The 21,024-nt window shown below is 43.4% G+C and overlaps 2 protein-coding genes across 2 annotated transcripts in view; one reads left to right on the top strand and one right to left on the bottom strand.

Annotated features, from left to right (window-relative positions):
• The window catches only part of mlycd (malonyl-CoA decarboxylase), a 21,950-nt gene extending 10,526 nt beyond the window's left edge, over positions 1–11,424 (bottom strand). The window contains exons 1-3 of the mRNA XM_063196841.1: positions 10,608–11,424; positions 3,233–3,345; positions 2,731–2,887 (exon numbers count right to left, since the gene is read on the bottom strand). Coding sequence (XP_063052911.1) covers positions 2,731–2,887; positions 3,233–3,345; positions 10,608–11,162 — 825 coding nt within the window. The 5' untranslated portion in view covers positions 11,163–11,424. The remainder of the gene's footprint in view (positions 1–2,730; positions 2,888–3,232; positions 3,346–10,607) is intronic.
• Positions 11,425–12,230: 806 nt separating this feature from the next.
• The window catches only part of zgc:173742 (DNA topoisomerase I, mitochondrial), a 76,691-nt gene continuing 67,897 nt past the window's right edge, over positions 12,231–21,024 (top strand). The window contains exons 1-3 of the mRNA XM_063196835.1: positions 12,231–12,624; positions 13,014–13,138; positions 14,548–14,626. Coding sequence (XP_063052905.1) covers positions 13,056–13,138; positions 14,548–14,626 — 162 coding nt within the window. The 5' untranslated portion in view covers positions 12,231–12,624; positions 13,014–13,055. The remainder of the gene's footprint in view (positions 12,625–13,013; positions 13,139–14,547; positions 14,627–21,024) is intronic.

The raw sequence follows: 21,024 nt of genomic DNA, 5'->3' as shown, positions 1-21,024 counted from the left end.
CAGATAGGCCAAACATGAGTGTTTGATGGGAGGGTATAGGGGGGACTATGAGGGGAGAGGCTATGGTGGGTACCTGGATGTTGCTGGGGCTCTCCTCCGTGATGGCTACATATGGCACCACCAGGTGTGTGTGTGTGTGTGTGTGTGTGTGTGTGTGTGTGTGTGTGTGTGTGTGTGTGTGTGTGTGTGTGTGTGTGTGTGCTTTCCATTATCTTAACTCCTGCCCTCCCTTGTACTTGTGGCCTTGTGATGACGTCGCAAGAGAAGTGTAACAGTGCAACAGAAGCAGTGTTTCCCATACATTGAGGAAACTATGGCGGCCCGCCATAGTTTAAATTTGGCCGCCATAGTTTACGAAAATGTAAAAAAAAAAAAAAAAAAAAAAAAAAATTTTTTTTTTTTACTTTTTTTTTTTTATTTTATTTTTTTTAACGATATCCGTTTTTGTTAAAAACGATTTGAAATTACGATTTTGAATTTCCTTCGCATTTTCCTCCTGGAGTAAATACATCCTATAGACTCTGTATTGGTTAGATAAGTAGTGCCAGGGTAACACAGAATGAGGGGAAAGCATTAGGAAGTGACCGTAAGGGTATTACAGTTGATTCATGTGTGCACACGTGTAACATCGGGTGAGTAACAGAACATGTGCGCAACGATGCGTTATGACACGCCGATATGCGAGGATCTTCGTCCAAATCGCTAGTCGCATGCATCATCGCTAACTGCGTTTACATCGCGTGCCGCGTGTAAGGGAAATGTTAGTTGTTGACATGTATGGAATTCACTTCAATTTGTGCTGTTTCTTGCTTCAGTTGTGGACAAAACGATTGGCCAAACTCACAATAGAAAGCCTTTGCTGTGCTACTGTCCCAGAGAGCTGAAAAAAAAACCTTCATAGAAGAAGTCACACTTAACAGGGGTGTTAACCAATCCAATGAGTTCTCTCATTGCTCTCTCTCTCTCTCTGTCTCTCTCTGTCTCTCTCTCATAGTAGCCTACTATTTACCCATAACAAATGGTGAATTTCTGAGCCCTTTTTAATTTGTAGCCTATACCACTGAAGGCATGATAATGCTTCATCATATTTTAGAAATAGGGCCTATGTGCCTTTTATATACCAAATGTTTATCATTTTGAAATTGTTTCAGTTGTTTATGACTTGTGTATGACTGAAATTATCTCTGCATACTATCAGTGCTGCATTGCTTTGTAAAGATAGGCTATTCAACACACTTTAAAAACACACTGAAAAGATACGGCCATAGTAGCCTACTGAAAACATTTTGTTCATAATAATGGTGATTAATAAATGGTGGTCTTAAATTTTCATACTAACATCCTTGAATTTGACTTGGTAGATCACGGCAGACCATCAACTTCAAAAGTAGATCTTGGTTAAAAAAAGGTTGGGCACCCCTGCTATAGAGAGAACCACAAGTGCTTGAAAGACAGGGATCAAAAGCCTAGTCAACTTGTTGTAGTTTACTTGGGTTTGGGAGCAATATAAAAAAACCTTCAGAGAAGGGACAGTTGGGATGAGTTTACTAACACTCCCTAGGCTTTGTTTTACAGTTATAATGAGTTTGGTGACAGACCTTCATTGACACAGCAGAGGAGACATCGGGCTGCATATAGAAATTAATGTGTAATGAATGTGAATATAGACATAAATGTGTAATATGTTGTTCAGCCCTTTTAATGGGAGGAATTTGGAAAAAACTGGCCCTGTGACCAGCACCCCTCATGTAGAATGTGTACGCCTACAGATATGTGTGGGGGAAAAGGCATAGCCTACCCTCTAAGACCCTTTTTGTCTATGCGTTAACAATTTCACAGTGCTCTTAAATTTTTATCTCTGCTCCTATTTTGTTTTATTATTGTTTCCCAGACCCCTGCATGAGGGACGAATGAAAATGTGTTGTAAACAGAAATTATTCACTGTACTGCATTTTTTGACAATGACAATGTACTACTATTATACAAGTCATGGGTAAAATCTTATGTAGCCTTATTTCTCAAAATATAAATGGCTGAAATATAGGCCCAGGCCTACAGTTTCTCCATGCGCCAATGTCATACTGTAGTCATTGTTTTGCCGTTTTGCATTTACGCTGCAAGAATACACCCCCCCCCCCCCAAAAAAAAAGGCCCGTGTGAGAAGACCCCCCCCCGGACAAAATAAACCCCGGCTGCCCCCATAGTTTCCAAAATTTCTGTGGGAAACACTGAGAAGTGTAATTCAATATCTCGCAAAAGCGCAATTTCAAGGTCATTTTCTCATTTGCAATCGGGCCGAGCAAGCACAGGCCAAGGACGGGAGTTAGGATAATGGAATGCACTGTGTGTGTGTGTGTGTCAGGCTTGTACGAAATTCCGAATGGAAAGAATTTCAATTCAAAGTAATGCCATAATACGAACACTAGGTGGTGGTGTTCTATGTACTTTCAATGGGTGGTGTAGATTAAATTCAAAGAAATTTAAGGTAATGGCACCACCTAGTGTTCGTATTATGGCATTATTTTTAATTGAAATTCAGTCAATTCGGAATTTCGTACAAGCCTGGTGTGTGTGTGTGCGTGCGCGTGAATTACCTGTATATTATTAGCGATCTACTCAGTAAGGGCCACATGCAGCACAACCAGGTATGTGTGTGTGTATGTGTGTGTGTGTGTGTGTGTGTGTGTGTGTGTGTGTGTCTGTGTGTGTGTGTGTGTGTGTGTCTGTTACCTGTATGTTGTTAGCGATCTCCTCAGTAAGCGCTACATGCAGCACCACTAGTGGCTCTCCAGGCATGGAAGCGTGGGTGAAGGCATAGCAGCGGCGGTAAGGCCCAACACGACGCTTAATGTCCGTCCAGTTACGCACAGGATGCACAGCTTCATACCTTTACGTACACGCAGGCACGCAGGCACGCAGGCACGCATGCAGGCACGCACGCAGGCACGCACGCAGGCAGGCACGCACGCAGGCACGCACACACACACACACACACACACACACACACACACACACACACACACAGAGTCAGACCAATTGATACAAACAAACGTGAAGTCATAAATGATGAGGGTGATTGTTTCGTGTATAGGTACAGGTGTCTAATACATGTAGATGTTTAACCCTAATGACTAAAAAGCGGTGTGTGTGTGTGTGTGTGTGTGTGTGTGTGTGTGTGTGTGTGTGTGTGTGTGTGTGTGTGTGTGTGTGTGTGTGTGTGTGTGTGCCTCACTGGCTGATCTTCTGCAGTAGATCGCATGGCGACTGCCAGGTGATTCTCTCCAATTTGAGGAGGCCCACTGAGAACCACTCGGACAGCAACCCCTTCAGAGTTCCGTTCAGATCCTACAGGGGACGACACAGAGCAACATCACATCATCACATCACATCTCAACATTGCATTGCATTGCATTACATTACATTACACACTAAGAAGTCATTTTTATAAAAAGTAACTTATAATGTAGTTCTTTTAGGTACAGGGTATTGGTTACAATCCCCGGAGCAAAGTGGTCCTTCTTAACAACACAAAGCACAAGGCCGCAGAATATTTGTCAACATTCCAATAGTTCGATGAAGCTGTAAGCCATGAGACTTCTTTTCGAAGCTTGCAGTTGTTTCACCTTTTAACCAAATGCCTTCTTCTTTTAATCAAAGAGGGTGGAGTAATAAAGAGGATTCAAAACACACCCACCCAATGCAAAGGAGTGTGCTCAAGTTGGGTCTCCTAAGGGGGCGCTGTCCCCTCCTTCTTCTTCTATTTTTGAGGTGTTTGCACAAGAAGTGCTCTACCACCATCTACAGCGCTAAGGGGACTCCATTTATTCTCAACCGTTGGACTCTGAAGTGGATACCTGAAAAGAACTAGAATGACGTACTGTATCTCTGTCTATAATATCTCTGTGTTAATGTCTGATGTGAAGAGAAAGCAGGGGCTACTACACTCAGTAAGTTTATTCACAGTATTCACCTTATTATCCATGGTTATAAGAGAGGCACCATTGCAATTTGGGTAGCAGTTGCTAGTGCTAAATCATTCAGAAGGTATCCTTCAGATGCATACAGGAAATGCTGTGGGAACACGAAGATTGTTGACATGGGCAAAGTTAATGAGCGTGATAATAAGGTGGATACTGTAACTGTAACGACACAGAGACACCAAAGCCTGTGTTCCTAAAAACAAGACCGACAGGCGGACAAAGATGCGCCCGTCTATGCACTGCTGCCTTGTTGACACAGGAGGGAATTACAATTTAAAGAATGCGTTTAAGACGGACGGACAGACAGACAGACAGACAGACAGACAGACGGACAGACGGACATACCCTCTTATAGAGATGCTAGGACGCATCTAAAAACAACAGGACCTGTGTTAACAACCGCACAACCCAGCCAACGGGAAAGCTATATTATGAAGAACAAAGAGCTAACACATGGGCAAACAAACACTTAGAACAACGGTAACAGCAATAGCAATAGCACGACGCAGGGAACGGTCAAGAGGAAGAGGAAGCCATATAGAAATTACTGTACTGTACACTTCAATTTACGAGCAGTCCACACTCCACAAGCACAGCTTTTATCTCATTACAGAACAGGCCAAATTCATTTAATCATCTCAAGCCTTAGTGCAGGAGGCGAGGAGGGAAAGTGGGCAAGTTATAGTGTTACCATTTATTTATCTATTTGCTAAGGCCCACCAACAAAATCAAACCAAGTGGCCAAGCGTTTTATTTACTGCAAGATTTATTTATTTATTAATAACTTATTTTGTGCTCTTCCACCAAAAAATGTGTTCATCCACCAAAAACTGGAGGATTTATTTATTTTGCTAGCTTATCCACCAAAATGTTTGACTCTCCTCCACTCCTGTTTTTTGAGTGGCATGTCAATGCCCACATAAGCCTCTTATTGCCTTCCAGTTCCCCTGCTGTTCCGTGGAGGTAGGTAGCTTGGTGTTTATCGGCATTTCTTGGTGCAGGTGTGTGTGAAGTTGTGCTCCAATAAGTGTGACTGAAAAATAATGTGTGTGTGTGTGTTTTTCCACTCTACCAATGTAATTACGTCTGTCCTGGGTACCACAGGTAGTCTACGGCTCTTTCCTGTGTCTGTGCCTCTGGTGTGTGTGTGTGTGTGCGGCGCTCGTGTGCGTGCGTGTAGGCGTTCAAAAATGTGTGTATGCTTGAGTGAAGATGTGTGTGTACATGCATTGCTTGTGAGCTTTTCAAAGTTATTTGTACGTGGGAGTGTGTACCGGTAGGTTTGTGTGTGTAACATATGACTGCATGTGACTGTGTGTAGGGTGACTGTCTGCATGTTTTGTGTGTGTGTGTGTGTGTGTGTGTGTGTGTGTGTTTACAGGCTGATTTCATCTGTGCCAAGGCCTGGCGTCCTCCGTTACCAGAAGGCGATGAGACAGAGCAATAAGTGAGCTGCCATATCAACAGCAAACTGCAAAACTCATAAACAACTTTAGAGATTACATTTACAATACAAAATAAGTTTACATCAATATTTTCTGGGGATCCATCCAGTCAAGGTGGTAGGTGTTTGTTGACCAGGTGGCCACCTTAATTGCAAGGTGCTGGGGGAAACCCAGCTGGTAAGCAGCACAGCTAAAGAGGTTGGATATTTATGAAGAGGAATCGAAACAGGCCCACTCAATGCAAAACCGTGTGCTCAAAATTCGGTCTCCTAAGGGGGCGTTGTCCCTCCGTCTTCTTTTATTTTCGTGGTGTTTGCACAAGACGTGCGCTACCCCCATCTACAGCGCTAAGGGGACTCAATTTATTCTCAACCTGAAGACTCCGAAGGTCTCCCAATCGAAGGTCTCCTAAAGGGGCGTTCACCCGACGTTAAGTGGATATCAGAAAAGAACTCGCCTGCTTTATCTCCCTCTCATATAGGATTCTCTGGCAAAGCCTTTCCCATCATAGCCAGATGCAGAGGCGATTCTAGTGTCAATGGGGGCCCCAAGCAAAAGCCCAAAGTAATGAACATTCGAAACAAATTTCCCCGTATTATAGTTTGAAGTTGAGCTGTTTTTCTCCATCTAGTGGCTAGGGGCCCCAAGCGGCTGCCTGCCTTGTCTGGTGACAAGATGCGCCTCTGGCCAGATGCTATCCAGACTGTCCCTATCCCAGCTGCCCCAGGGTCCTAGATCAACCGGCTTCCTTATTCCCTGACCAGAAACACAGCTTCTCCCACCATAGTTGGCTACCAACCAGACCAGACACAACTAAGCATATTACTGCGCTCAGGCAGCCTAGATCTGCACCCTGGTGACAACCTTGGCACCCTTGGTTAGCTGGCTTTCCCTGCCTGTTCCATGACAAGCATCTCTGAAGTCTACCACTGGCAAGCTTATTCCTTATGCCTCAATGGGACTATCCTTGTAAAATAAAGAAGAATTAAAATAAAAAAATAAAACAAATTCACCTAATGTAACATGGGTGCCGCTCAGTGTTACCAGATGAAAAATGTTGAATGTTAAACAACCAAATGGTTGTCTCAAGGCAACTAAATGAACTGAATGAAAATTCGTACATCATGATCGTACATCGTGTGTTTTTGCTTGTACAGAAGACAACATTACTATGGTACGAAAACGATAATTGTTGTACATCTGGCAACAATGGTGCCACGCCAACTCCACCTCCGTCCTCTCCACCCTACCCCATGCCTCCCCTCCATTAGTTTTCAACTTCAGGGAAACTGACAGCACTTAAAAATTCTGTGCCGTGTACACTTTTTCCTAGCCTGGCAGTGCCATCCTTTTATGTGTATTCCACCCAAAGATTTTGAGTCAACAGTCGGTTTTTCGCCCAGGCTAACTTTTTACACCCCTCTCACATTCTTTCGATCAGCCTTGCTCTGCCTCTTTCCATCTCTCTTTCCCCGCTCCCCACTACTCCAATCCACTCCCATCCTCACTGCTTGCTTATCCAGTTGTACTGTATTTCTTGCTGGGATAGTGGGATGGAATGGTGCAGAGACGTACACCTCATCCCCAGTGCAGAAGAGGAGAGAGAGAGAGAGAGAGAGAGAGAGAGATGGAGGGATAGAAAAAAACACTTCATCCCCTGGGCAGAAGAGGAGCGAGAGAGAGAGATGGAAGGATTGTAAAAAGAAAAACAAGATCCAAAGAACTGCTCCGCTGTCATATTTTGTTTGAAAATGTTAAGTCTGTGAAAATCCTTGAGAGTCTGTGTACATATGAGTACATGTCAGTCAGTGGGTGTATGCATTTGGATGTGTGTGGACACACTGTGTTGTGTGTGTGTGTGTGTGTGTGTGTGTGTGTGTGTGTGTGTGTGTGTGTGTGTGTGTGTGTGTGTGTGTGTGTGTGTGTGTGTGTGTGAGCGTGCGCGTGTGTGTGTAGTGTACAGTATGTGTGCACCCATGTGCAGAGGAGGAGACAGACGGTGAGAAAAGTAAAGAAACTGCAGTAGATAAGCAAGTCAGCGCTGTGCGATACCAAAGGACCAAGGAGCTAGCAGTGCGGAGGAGAGGAGGAGAGGAGAGGAGAGGAGGAGAGAGGAGGGGAGGGAAGGGGAGAGGAGAGGAGAGGCGGCCGGCAAACAGCAGGGATGCCTGCCCAACAGAGCCAACAGAGCAAACACCGCTCACCGCTCACCACTCACCGAGATAACACGCCGTGTCCACACATAAAAGCTCAGCCGGCTAACATCCCCTCCACTCTCCTCTCCTCTCCTCCTCTCCCCTACACTCTCCTCTCCCCTCCTCGCCTCTACTCTCCTCCTCTACCCTCCACTTTGCACTGCTCTGGTCTCCTCCGCTTTGCTCTTTTCGCTTCACATCGCCTCTCCCTGCCTGAGGCCACTGCCGCCTAGCTTGCCACTCAGACTCATATCAGGCAAAGCGAGACCAAGAGCTCCCTCTCTCTCTCTCTTGGCTGATCAAAAGCTTAGAGAGAAAAAATATGCATCGATGTCCTTGCTCGTGGCGTGCCAAGAGTCTTGAGTGGTGGGTAGAGAAGGGTTATTGGCGTCAGGGGAGCTGGTGATCAACATGTAAAAGAATCAAAGGTTGGTTTGATTAAAGTGTGTCTCACAGGATTCCTTTTGAGTCTTGGATGGCCTTACATGAGAAGCAGGAGAAAAGCTTCTCGAAGAAAGAAATACGTAGGCGACTACGTACAAGCTACGTACTGTAGTATAACAGTCTGCGGACAGGTTTGGAGGTGCTTTTAAATTTTGTCAACAGCCCAAAAACATGACAACGGATGGTGAGAACTGTGGGAAAATACGACAGGGACACCTCTCACAATATCTCAAAGCCATGGCAACATAGCACAGGCTAGTATAGACACTTTATACAGGAGGAGACGAAACACTCAAGAAGGTGTCCATAGAGAGGAACGGGGGACAATTCGTAATGCCAATATGGTCTGCACATCTCATCAAAGTTGAGTGTTAAGAAAAGAATAGAAGGCAAATCAAGCAAGGACCTGACTAATAAATATGATTGCGGAGTAGAACAAAGGCAATAGGCACTTTTGTCACTTTTAATCCATTTACAACAGACTTATTTAACCGTCTTTCCTCCAAGACCTTCATGCCACTTCCCATGATATCACTCCTTCCCATGATATCACTTGGTAACGTTCAAAGACCCATGCACAGCTTCTAGGTGCTGGTAAACGCAGGAATATGCAATACTTCAAAAGGAAAAAGTTTATTGCGCACTTGTTTGACTTGTCTTTTATTCAGAGCGAACAACGCATTTCGCCTCTGTGCTTCATCAGGTTCGCTCAGGCATTCGCGATGCCTGAGTGAACCTGATGACGCACAGAGGCTAAACGCGTTGTTCGCTCTGAAGAAAAGAGCATAAAGTCAAACAAGTGTGCTGTAAACTTTTTCCTTTTGAATCAAATTTGGTAACAGGCAGCACAGTTTCAATGAGCAGCATAGCTGTAGTACCCATTCTAGCCACATTCTACACAGTGTAACTTTAATGAATATTTTCCCCATTTCAATTTCAATGCCATTCAGCAGAGCAAATTGAAGAAGATGGCTATGCCTTTACAACTTCAACCCAGGCTTCGTGTGATGTCATAGAAGGTTTTTCTATGCCATGTGTTTTGAACAATGGATTTGACCTTTCCAAGGCTTTTGATGTTTCATGTACATCAACCATACTGATATGCATGACGATATGCATTGAAGACATTTGCAGAACAGAACAGATAACTTTGCAGCATCTTCACAAGGGATTTATACCACACCTATACAGAAAATGCTCAAAGGCTCCATGGGTGGTTCAGACACTAATAAAAAAAATGATTTTCTCAGTATCTTTAAAGCCTGCTTATCTCTGCTTTCAAAAATCACATGGATTACTGAGGCATCCTACACGTTGAACACACACACACACACACACACACACACACACACACACACACACACACACACACACACGCACACACACGCACACACACGCACACACACGCACACACACACACACACACACACACACACACACACACACACACACACACACACACACACACACAGAGTCTATTTCAAACCATACCTAATTAAAATGAAATTGAATATGGAAAATGTAATCTACCCACTGACACCAAATTCAATAAAGTGACGAGAACCTCAATGCCCCAGGCACACTTTAAGGGGGCAAGAGGCGACAGGTGCCCAAATGTGCATCTCCTGTCCTGTCCTCTCCCTCCACGGAGACGGCAATAGGATATTACACGTGGGGAAGCAGAGAGCCGAGGGGCATGGCAGCGGGATGCAAACTACCGTAATAGATTCCTCCTGCATGTCCCTACTAATCCATAACGAGGCGAGCAGTAACTTAAGGGGATGAGCCTGGGGGAGACACAAGACGCTGCAGCGCGCAAGTGTTTCTTAATTGACGACCAATTAGATTTCCAGGCTGAGGCAATATTTTCCATCCTCTGATACTCCATCTCTTTTAAACTGCTCTCGATTAACTCAACTGGGGAAGGCAATGCACAGATATTGAGCAGAAGGGCTCCAAAGGCTGTGAGCTTCCAAATAAATGGCACCTTTTAGCAAAAATGTAGGGTACACAATCAGGAGTGTAATTTACAGATAATTATACCTTTGCTCAGGGAAACAAAATAGAATACCGTAGTGTCTGCCTCACTGACTGATCTTTTCAATATAGGACTATCGTTTCAATGTTCAGTAAACCAAGAGCAATACATTTATTAGAAATAGGCTAATTGGATTTAAAAAAGACCAACTATTATTAACAATATTAACATCCATAATTTTCAGACCAATTTGAATTACATGCCTCCCAAAGTGGCCTACACTAAATATATTTTCCCTGCATGGCATTTGATGTCTGCAATGAAACAGACTTTAAGTGTGTAGTGAAATTACTTTTAAGGGTCCTTGGTTTTTATCACAAATTCCACCAGACTGAGAAATTGAATCTGGATGAATCAACAAAGGCAGAATCTTACTATCCCTGGTATACATACTGTCAATGCTGGTATAAGATCAACCTGACTGTTGACATTGTAAACGCGAAATGCATCGGGTTTGACTGTCCAGGGCCACCGTAGAACTCAGAAGATAAATAGAGCTAGTTACCCTCAAGTGTGGGCTGTCGCTAGCCTTGGATGAGGTTATTTCAATCACATGTGCTCGCAGGTCGACAAGAAACTTCACGCCACCCTCGACTCTGCTTATATGACTGAGTAGCTGTCTGTACCGTGGCGTCAGGCTGTATCGTAACCGGTCTTCCACTTGCAGTATTGTTGCTACGTCCCTTAGCTGTGTTTCAAGCAGTTTCCCTGCTAGCTCAGAAGCGCCTTTGTGGTCCACTCCATAGTCTTGTGACAATCTTTCCAAAAACTCTGTTCTCTGCTCCGTCTCTAAGCTTCGGTAGAAGTTCATAAATTCCACGGAATGTGACTCCGGGGGCGGTGGGGATTTGTCTCTGGTCTCATAGGAGGGCAAAGGTGCCACAGTCTTTCGGAGCAACTCCTCCATTTTTCTGTCAGGGACGTGAGTTGAGGTGGAAAACCATAGACGCGATGTTTGACAGTTCGAAATTGCGAATTTGCAAGATGAGCCAATTATGCCTTGGAGGCGCCAGACCCTACAACAGCCGCGGAGTGGTCTTACTAAATGCAGGGCTGTCATCTCACACCTCGAAACTAGACGTTCTTCACAACAAAAATAAACCAGCTGCTCAACGACCACCACACCGTAACACGAGGATTTATTTCCGGTACATCCTTAAAGTGATAGCACCGATTATATAGTTGACAACTTGACAGCTTCATACGATTAAATACCTGACTGAAAATGTTCCAGAAGCCTTCAACATCAACACAAGGACGTTATTAGGGGGCATGTTTGATACAGCAATCGTATTGTTCTCATTAAAATTCATTGCCACCTGACCTGACCCTGCTTGGGTATTTGCACTTTGCCCTAGTTGGCGACCTGCCCACAGTAGGATGCTGTTGACACGCTCGTGCTTGAGCTAAGATTCAAATATGAATTCTATTTATATTTGTTTGGTACAGTTAAGTCATAGGCTACAGATCCTGAGGGGTGATATCACAGTGCTGCTGTATTGGCAAAGCTATGTGAGGTTGTGTCACAATATTAAAATGGACCTACCGGTATGCCACTGTAGGGTTAGCCTAGCTGGAAACGTTGTACACACAAGCAGAGATTGATAGGAAGGTAGGATAGGATCTAAACTGTCTTTGATAGGATCTAAACTGTCTCTGACACAAGGCAATGAACATTGGGGGTCAGCTCCCACAGCTCTTTGATCCCACGGCCCATTGGTCCCACAACCCAATGGTCCCACAGCTTATTCTTATAGCTCCATGTTCCCACATTTTAAAGAAATTATTCAAATACAGGCCCTATGTTCTAACTCCATTTTCCCACATCTGGGTAGGGAAACTAAAACAATATGCCTTTGAAACATAGGGCCTAAAGTTGGATAAATTCCTAGTAATGTGGGAACATGGATCAGTAGGAATATAATGTGGGACCAATGGGCTGTGGGACCAATAGGCCTAAAAAAAATAATGTTAAAAATCTTAGTGATGTGGGACCAATGGGGTGTGGGAGAATTGGCCCGTGGGAACATAAACACTCTTCCGAACAATGACTACTATAACATAAGGCTATTATGCCAACTCAAACGAGTTTTGACATTTTCAATGGGGGTAAAGTGGCCTACAGATCTCCGCAGTCATCAGATTCACCTCACGCACAGAGGAGTGGACTGGGAGGGATTCGTCGATTGACATCTTCGTTTGGAATGTTCCAAGGTCAAGAGACTTCCTGTGGACTGTTCCATGATCAGGCTCCCTCTGTCTGTCTTGCACCAACGAACTCCTGATAGTTGCCCTCTCGCAGACAATTTGACTCAGACATAAAGCCGTTTTTATCGTGAAATCAATTCAAAACAGTCAGAGGACATTCGGCACTTAGCACATTAATTTCCATTCAACGTTGACACATTAGATTCTGTTGTAGCTAGCTGTTTACTGCGCTATTCTGTTCGACAACTTCTTGGCTATCACCTACCTGTGTGAACACGTGGAATCACTGGATTGGAAAGGCCAGAACAGCTACGGTGGGTTTTAAAATAACTATTCCTCCGTTTCAGAAAACACTGGTCATTTTTTGCCGAAATAGTTTAATATTGCTTCTCATGAAATTAAACAGGCTAATGTATGCTACATACCGGTAAATTAACATGCTACTTATTTACGAGCAAGCTTCATAACCGGTGCTAATGGTGGTCAAGCCTCATGGACATGTTGAAAGCTTCAGGATGTACAGCAACACACGTTATGCCATGGCTACATTTTAATTGAATAACTAGCCCTTAAGAAAGCACACACATTACGGAGGACCAAACGTTAAAAGATAGTTTGTTTAGTTGACATTCAAATATGCCAATGGAAAATGCTAGTTTAGCTTGTCTAACAGTAATTGGCACGGCTGTCTTTTTGATCCCAGGTTTCGTCTGCATTTGCATCTCCTCACCTGCATACCTGACAGATGACTCAGTTGGATAACATTGATGTCCAGGAGGTGAAGGTGAAAAAAGAGAAGAGTGAAAGGAAGAGCGATTTTACACCAGGGTAAGTTTTCCAGTGGAAAATACCTGGGTGCTCATGTCGGCCTTTGTATTAGCCATAATTCCCAGAACGCACTGATGCACGGACAATCTCACCGTTAACTTCAATGTGGTTACTTTAGAGTTTATCAAATCATATATCTGTGACGGAGGGTCAAAAATATCAAACAGTGGAGGCTCCCCTGTTAGTGTTGGGTGTTGTGGACGTGTGGGCTTTTGGGGTGCCTGCATTCCCTTTCATCTCTACATTATCATCAAAATAAATTGTATTAGTTGTAGGCCTAAGCTTACTTATGTCACTTCTGCTTCAGTTTACCCTTGCAAATTTCACACACACACACACACACACACACACACACACACACACACACACACACACACACACACACACACACACACACACACACACACACACACACACACACCTAAATGCTGCAAAAGCCTCAGTATCATGCAACAGCTGCACATCATCATGCACCACACTCCAGCTGTGTTGTGATTTGCCCACCACACCGCTTCACTGCTTCCTCTTCCACCCTCTTTTCCCCTACACACACACACACACACACACACACACACACACACACACACACACACACACACACACACACACACACACACACACACACACACACACACCACTGAGGGAGTACAACTCAACAGCAAGACGTCTGCACCGCTAATCATAAATCTGTTCATTGAGTGGGTGGGCACGGGCACGGCTTCTGCATCCATCAATGACAGTTACACACGCCATCCTCTGGTTTAAAAGATTAATTTGTGGTGATGTGGGAAGTGTGTTTGCCATATGTGTGTCTTCGTGTGTGTGTGTGTGTGTGTGTGTGTGTGTGTGTGTGTGTGTGTGTGTGTGTTCGGATTAGGTTTGTGGGTTTGCATTAGGTGTATGTGTGTCTGGGTGTGTGTGGGTCTGGCACTGTTAATTAATCAGGTAAGAGCGTGAGAGGAAGACGATGAGGAAGAGGAGGAACCACCTGTGAGCCTTCAGTGGCGGCAGCCTCCTGTGACGAGGCCTGATGGAGAGCTCTGCTGTACGACACGCTCTCCTGAGCCATGCTAGGATTGTGTGTGTGTGTGTGTGTGTCTGTGTGGGTGAGGAAGAGGAGAGGGTGCAGGGGTGGAAGTGCAACATGGAAGAGTACACATGTCTAACAGCTTATCCCTTGGGTTGACGAAAAGACTTTTTTTGCTTACTCCTGTGTATGTGTGTGTGTGTGTGTGTGTGTGTGTGTGTGTGTGTGTGTGTGTGTGTGTGTGTGTGTGTGTGTATTTGTTTGTGTGTCTGTGTGTCATCCTCTTTCTTCGTACGTCTTCACCCACACACCCTTCTTCTCTAATACCTCCCTCTCCCCTTCTCCCTTGCTGCCCCTGTTTCAAAATTCACCATGCCTGAAGAAGTGTGAAACCACAGAAGGAGCGAGTGGAATCGTCTAAGAAACCCTCCGATGGAAGCAAGGCCAAGGCCCAGAAGAAGGTAACACAGTCCTGTGATATTTCATCTTTTAGCGGCACTTTCAATGTCTCATTGCACTTTTCAATGTTTTTGCATGTGTAATTCCCTGTTCCCTCTTGTTTTTCTTTCATGCCCCGCCCCCCTTTAGTTTTTGTTTTGTCTGGTTGTGGTGTTTAATTTGTGGGCAAATCTAGGTACATTCCTAGCAACTGTATTTTATACTGTTGATATGGCTACAATAAATGTGAACTTAAACTTGAGCCTGCTAAGAGTGAGGTTGCCTCGGCGGGAACTATGCACCTCTCTGGTCTAACTCTGTAATGTTTTGGCTGCCATATTCCTCTAGCCTTTAACTTTGAAATGATGTTAAGTACCTGAATTTCTCTGTATTTAGATGTGTCCTAGCATCTCTATAAGAGGGTATGTCCGTCCGTCTGTCTGTCTGTCTGTCCGTCTGTCCGTCTGTCTGTCCGTATGAAATGCATTCTTTCAATTGTAATTCCCTCCTGTGTCCACAAGATGGCAGTGCATAGATGGACACATCTTTGTCCGCCTGTCGGACTTAATTTTCTGTGTTACTCTGCTCTCCTCAAGCGTTCACATTCACATGTTTGATTTAGCCAATCACATTACGGCTCCTCAGCCTGGGAGAATATATGGATATACGAACATTGTTTTTTGTCAATCCGTGTCATTGCTTATATCAATAATTTTAGCTTGACTTTAATCACTGCATTGCTTTGCTCCCAGCGAATTGGTTTTGGTCCCTTTATTCGCCTACCCTCCATTGAGAAAACGTGCAACTTCAGACGGGGTTACCAAACCTGTGGATTTTGCATTCTGTGATCAGTGGCTTGCAGTCAACATTTTGCCTTTGCCCACTGTAACAAGTTTACCATTGTTCATATAATACTAGCCTGTTCCCTCATCAAGTCCTGACTCCAGACCCAGGTTTCTGATGATATATTGCTTGCTATACAGTTTTTTTCTGTAAGTAGATTTCCATGCATCTAACAAAGATAAATCGCTTGGAATGGTATGCACATACATTGTAATCCAACTAAACACGATCCAAGCCAGTGAACACGTTTGTGCAAGCATTGTGGAAAGTTAATGCAAATTTACAGATATAATTTCTCATTTGAATTGTAAATGTAAAAAGTCGCATAGAAGCCCACACAATAAGCACAGTTAGAGAAGTGTACAGGTAGAGAAGTCAAGCCCCAGAAAGTGCAGGGCATTCCGCAGTCTCCAGCCTACGCATGCACTGTTGGCTTTTGCATTGAAACTTTATAAATAATCCCAAGGGTCCTTTTAAAGTGATTATGAAACGAAAACAAACGGTCATTCCCATTAAAGCCTTGTTTTTTCTGATAGCATCGATGAGACTTTGAACCCAATCATCCTGGAGGAACTTGTGAAAATGGCAACTCAAAGTGCAGTGTTTCCCACAGAAATTTTGGAAACTATGGGGGCAGCCGGGGTTTATTTTGTCGGGGGGGGGGGGGGGAGGGGGGTGTCTTCTCACACGGGCCTTTTTTTTGGGGGGGGGGGGTATTCTTGCAGCGTAAATGCAAAACGGCAAAACAATGACTACAGTATGACATTGGCGCATGGAGAAACTGTAGGCCTGGGCCTATATTTCAGCCATTTATATTTTGAGAAATAAGGCTACATAAGATTTTACCCATGACTTAGTGAATAGTAGTACATTGTCATTGTCAAAAAATGCAGTACAGTGAATAATTTCTGTTTACAACACAGTTTCATTCGTCCCTCATGCAGGGGTCTGGGAAACAATAATAACACAAAATAGGAGCAGAGATAAGAATTTAAGAGCACTGTGAAATTGTTAACGCATAGACAAAAAGGGTCTTAGAGGGTAGGCTATGCCTTTTCCCCCACACATATCTGTAGGCGTACACATTCTACATGAGGGGTGCTGGTCACAGGGCCAGTTTTTTCCAAATTCCTCCCATTAAAAGGGCTGAACAACATATTACACATTTATGTCTATATTCACATTCATTACACATTAATTTCTATATGCAGCCCGATGTCTCCTCTGCTGTGTCAATGAAGGTCTGTCACCAAACTCATTACAACTGTAAAACAAAGCCTAGGGAGTGTTAGTAAACTCATCCCAACTGTCCCTTCTCTGAAGGTTTTTTATATTGCTCCCAAACCCAAGTAAACTACAACAACTTGACTAGGCTTTTGATCCCTGTCTTTCAAGCACTTGTGGTTCTCTCTATAGCAGGGATGCCCAACCTTTTTTTAACCAAGATCTACTTTTGAAGTTGATGGTCTGCCGTGATCTACCAAGTCAAATTCAAGGATGTCAGTACAGTGTTTCCCACAGAAATTTTGGAAACTATGGGGGCAGCCAGGGTTTATTTTGTCCGAGGGGGGGGGGGGGGGGTCTTCTCACACGGGGCTTTTTTGGGGTGGGGGGGGGGGGGCTGTATTCTTGCAGCGTAAATGCAAAACGGCAAAACAATGACTACAGTATGACATTGGCGCATGGAGAAACTGTAGGCCTGGGCCTATATTTCAGCCATTTATATTTTGAGAAATAAGGCTACATAAGATTTTACCCATGACTTGTATAATAGTAGTACATTGTCATTGTCAAAAAAGGCAGTACAGTGAATAATTTCTGTTTACAACACAGTTTCATTCGTCCCTCATGCAGGGGTCTGGGAAACAATAATAAAACAAAATAGGAGCAGAGATAAGAATTTAAGAGCACTGTGAAATTGTTAACACATAGACAAAAAGGGTCTTAGAGGGTAGGCTATGCCTTTTCCCCCACACATATCTGTAGGCGTACACATTCTACATGAGGGGTGCTAGTCACAGGGCCAGTTTTTTCCAAATTCCTCCCATTAAAAGGGCTGAACAACATATTACACATTTATGTCTATATTCACATTCATTACACATTAATTTCTATATGCAGCCCGATGTCTCCTCTGCTGTGTCAATGAAGGTCTGTCACCAAACTCATTACAACTGTAAAACAAAGCCTAGGGAGTGTTAGTAAACTCATCCCAACTGTCCCTTCTCTGAAGGTTTTTTATATTGCTCCCAAACCCAAGTAAACTACAACAACTTGACTAGGCTTTTGATCCCTGTCTTTCAAGCACTTGTGGTTCTCTCTATAGCAGGGGTGCCCAACCTTTTTTTAACCAAGATCTACTTTTGAAGTTGATGGTCTGCCGTGATCTACCAAGTCAAATTCAAGGATGTCAGTATGAAAATTTAAGACCACCATTTATTAATCACCATTATTATGAACAAAATGTTTTCAGTAGGCTATATGGCCGTATCTTTTCAGTGTGTTTTTAAAGTGTGTCGAATAGCCTATCTTTACAAAGCAATGCAGCACTGATATATGCAGAGATAATTTCAGTCATACACAAGTCATAAACAACTGAAACAATTTCAAAATGATAAACATTTGGTATATAAAAGGCACATAGGCCCTATTTCTAAAATATGATGAAGCATTATCATGCCTTCAGTGGTATAGGCTACAAATTAAAAAGGGCTCAGAAATTCACCATTTGTTATGGGTAAATAGTAGGCTACTATGAGAGAGAGAGAGAGAGAGAGAGAGAGAGAGAGAGAGAGAGAGAGAGAGAGAGAGAGAGAGAGAGAGAGACAGACAGACAGACAGACAGACAGACAGACAGAGAGCAATGAGAGAACTCGTTGGATTGGTTAACACCCCTGTTAAGTGTGACTTCTTCTATGAAGGTTTTATTTTTTCAGCTCTCTGGGACAGTAGCACAGCAAAGGCTTTCTATTGTGAGTTTGGCCAATCGTTTTGTCCACAACTGAAGCAAGAAACAGCACAAATTGAAGTGAATTCCATACATGTCAACAACTAACATTTCCCTTACACGCGGCACGCGATGTAAACGCAGTTAGCGATGATGCATGCGACTAGCGATTTGGACGAAGATCCTCGCATATCGGCGTGTCATAACGCATCGTTGCGCACATGTTCTGTTACTCACCCGATGTTACACGTGTGCACACATGAATCAACTGTAATACCCTTACGGTCACTTCCTAATGCTTTCCCCTCATTCTGTGTGTGGGACTACTTATCTAACCAATACAGAGTCTATAGGATGTATTTACTCCAGGAGGAAAATGCGAAGGAAATTCAAAATCGTAATTCAAATCGTTTTTAACAAAAACGGATATCGTTAAAAAAAAAAAAAAAAAAAAATTTTTTTTTTTTTTTTTTTTTTTACATTTTCGTAAACTATGGCGGCCAAATTTAAACTATGGCGGGCCGCCATAGTTTCCTCAATGTATGGGAAACACTGCAGTATGAAAATTTAAGACCACCATTTATTAATCACCATTATTATGAACAAAATGTTTTCAGTAGGCTACTATGGCCGGATCTTTTCAGTGTGTTTTTAAAGTGTGTTGAATAGCCTATCTTTACAAAGCAATGCAGCACTGATGGTATGCAGAGATAATTTCAGTCATACACAAGTCATAAACAACTGAAACAATTTCAAAATGATAAACATTTGGTATATAAAAGGCACATAGGCCCTATTTCTAAAATATGATGAAGCATTATCATGCCTTCAGTGGTATAGGCTACAAATTAAAAAGGGCTCAGAAATTCACCATTTGTTATGGGTAAATAGTAGGCTACTATGAGAGAGAGAGAGAGAGAGACAGAGAGAGAGAGAGAGAGAGAGAGCAACGAGAGAACTCATTGGATTGATTAACACCCCTGTTAAGTGTGACTTCTTCTATGAAGGTTTTTTTTCCAGCTCTCTGGGACAGTAGCACAGCAAAGGCTTTCTATTGTGAGTTTGGCCAATCGTTTTGTCCACAACTGAAGCAAGAAACAGCACAAATTGAAGTGAATTCCATACATGTCAACAACTAACATTTCCCTTACACGCGGCACGCGATGTAAACGCAGTTAGCGATGATGCATGCGACTAGCGATTTGGACGAAGATCCTCGCATATCGGCGTGTCATAACGCATCGTTGCGCACATGTTCTGTTACTCACCCGATGTTAAACGTGTGCACACATGAATCAACTGTAATACCCTTACGGTCACTTCCTAATGCTTTCCCCTCATTCTGTGTTACCGTGGGACTACTTATCTAACCAATTCAGAGTCTATAGGATGTATTTACTCCAGGAGGAAAATGCGAAGGAAATTCAAAATCGTAATTCAAATCGTTTTTAACAAAAACGGATATCGTTAAAAAAATAAAAAAAAAGTTAAATTTTTTTTTATTTTTTTTTTTTTTTTTTACATTTTCGTAAACTATGGCGGCCAAATTTAAACTATGGCGGGCCGCCATAGTTTCCTCAATGTATGGGAAACACTGAATTCTGTGAAATTTGGTGTGACTAATGAGCTGGGCTGTGACATCAAAGAGGAGAGTCCCTGGTTTGCTAGTATGGCGATCTGAGAAAACAACACACATTTGATGGACCCACATCTTATAAAGGAACCAAAATTCTGATACAAACATCAGCGTGTCGAAAAACCACACATCCAACCTCATGAGAAAAAAAAAACAGCAGCACAAATCTATTTCAGAGGCACTGATACATCTACAGAAAGTGACATGTCTGACAGGCGAAGTGACGATTGTTGACCTAGCCTGACAGTTTGTTTTCTTTATGGTTACGGTTGCTAAGGGCGCTTTGCCACCCAAAGATGACATGGCCTGTGTATTTGTTGACAAATGGGGGGCATTTTGATTTAATTGCGCGATATAGTGTGATTGAAATGCATGTACATGCAAAAATATTATCAACTAGAGAAAAAACGGAGGTAATAGGCTGTTGGAGCAGCCTCGAAATCCTAAAAAAGAAGAGAGAAAAAAAGTAGGCCTACTCTATATGCATCTCCGTTTATTCGCTAAGCAGTAGCCCAATATGTGAGTTGGCTGTCCTCGACCGAGAGCACCACGGAGGCTGAAGCGCGGATATCCCAAAACCAATTTATTGACCAGTTGAATGGCAATCAACAAAAAGTGCATATCCCGAGAGCATTTGCACCGGTTTGGCATGTAATGTGCATTACCCTTTCCTGAAAACATACAAAGCAGATGGACAAGGTAAAATGTAGCCTAAAGCAAAGCAGTGCACGAGCAGTTACAGGGGCGGTTTCAGTCTGCACGCCGGCGATGTCAATTGTTGGAACTGCTTGAGACAATAGCATTCTCTTCAGTCCAACCATGCCCGTGATCTCCACATTTGTGGTGAAGCACGAGGGGTGGAAATGTGCCGAGCACAACAGTGACCATGAGCTTGCTTCAAAACCACGCCGGTGTGGCAGCTTTTGTGATATGCACCGGAATTCTCATCCACATGTACATCTGCTTGTACGAGGCTATGGCAAGCGATGTGGGAC

This window comes from Engraulis encrasicolus, chromosome 4 (genome assembly GCF_034702125.1).
Source record: "Engraulis encrasicolus isolate BLACKSEA-1 chromosome 4, IST_EnEncr_1.0, whole genome shotgun sequence".
Classification (NCBI taxonomy): domain Eukaryota; kingdom Metazoa; phylum Chordata; class Actinopteri; order Clupeiformes; family Engraulidae; genus Engraulis; species Engraulis encrasicolus.
This window is presented reverse-complemented; position numbering and strand designations above follow the sequence as displayed.